This window comes from Octopus bimaculoides, chromosome 3 (genome assembly GCF_001194135.2).
Source record: "Octopus bimaculoides isolate UCB-OBI-ISO-001 chromosome 3, ASM119413v2, whole genome shotgun sequence".
Classification (NCBI taxonomy): domain Eukaryota; kingdom Metazoa; phylum Mollusca; class Cephalopoda; order Octopoda; family Octopodidae; genus Octopus; species Octopus bimaculoides.
Genome location: NC_068983.1, coordinates 86,795,840 through 86,797,088, shown reverse-complemented (window position 1 = coordinate 86,797,088; position 1,249 = coordinate 86,795,840). Strand labels below are relative to the sequence as shown.

General features: G+C 40.9%; 1 protein-coding gene across 1 annotated transcript in view; it reads left to right on the top strand.

Annotated features, from left to right (window-relative positions):
- LOC128247429 (uncharacterized protein DDB_G0271670-like) overlaps positions 1 to 505 on the top strand; it is a gene marked incomplete at both ends in the record, with an annotated part of 732 nt that extends 227 nt beyond the window's left edge. The window contains 2 exons of the mRNA XM_052966835.1: positions 1 to 96; positions 205 to 505. The exon at positions 1 to 96 is cut by the window's left edge and continues 227 nt beyond it. Coding sequence (XP_052822795.1) covers positions 1 to 96; positions 205 to 505 — 397 coding nt within the window. The remainder of the gene's footprint in view (positions 97 to 204) is intronic.
- Positions 506 to 1,249: the final 744 nt, after the last annotated feature.

Below are 1,249 nucleotides of genomic sequence, written 5' to 3'. Positions count from 1 at the left end.
TTTCTCCTCTTCTTCCTCCTCTACCTCCTCTTCCTCCTCTTCTTCCTCCTCTTCCTCCTCTTCTTCCTCCTCTTCTTCCTCCTCTTCCTCCTCCTCTTTTTCCTTCACCTCCTCTTCTTTCTCCTCTTCTTTCTCCTCTTCTTTCTCCTCTTCTTTCTCCTCTTCTTTCTCCTCTTCTTTCTCCTCTTCTTTCTCCTCTTCTTTCTCCTCTTCTTTCTCCTCTTCTTTCTCCTCTTCTTTCTCCTCTTCTTCCTCCTCTTCTTCCTCCTCTTCTTCCTCCTCTTCTTCCTCCTCCTCTTTTTCCTTCTCCTCCTCTTCTTCCTTCTCCTCCTCTTCTTCTTTCTCCTCCACCTCCGCTCCCTTCTCCTCATCATCGTCATCGAAATCGTCATCGAAATCTTCATCGGCATCTTCGTCATCGTCATCATCATCATCATCATCATCATCATCATCATCATCATCATCATCATCTTCGTCGTCGTCGTCGTCGACATCAACTTCCTCCTCCTCCTCTTCATTTTATTTTCTTTGTTTAGTCAGAAGAGGAAGAGCAGAGTCTATGACTTTTCGTATTGTTGCGAGGAGTGTCTCGCTGATGGTCAGTGATCATCGATGGAGCAAAGTAGTTATGGCGGAGAGTCAACAACACTCGGAAGATGCAGTAGATTCCAAAACCGAGAGTGTGTCTCACGAAAGGTAGCTCAACGGTCTCTGTAAGTGGTAGTATTAAAACGGGTGACTAAGTCTATCTGACCACCCAAAGATAGGTGTCCTGTTGTCGACAATCCCCATTCGATGATCACTGTCGTGGTCGTCATCATCATCATTGCTGTCTGTTATCGAAGTTGTCCTCACCACCGTAAAGAAATTCCTGGATTCGATGTAAAACATCTAGTTCGGTGCTATGCTTAATTCAGCTTTAAACCTCCAATGATCCAATAACTGACACTCTCCGTCAGTATTACTCAACCTTTTAGAACAGCAACCCTAAGTAGTTTGTAATTTTAAGATGGCAACACAAAAATTGTAATAAAAAGGAAGTCACTAAATTGTTTTTATCTTGTTCACTATAGATTCTCCTTAGTATATTTAATATATGAGTAAATACAATAAGTAATAATCTAATATCCAATTAAGACAAGGAAACTGATTTAGTTTTGTGTAATGGGAAAATGGAGGAAGATTTCGCCCAATTTTCTCCGTAATTCTACTAAATATTGAAAATAAATTTTATTGCTTGAACACTAAA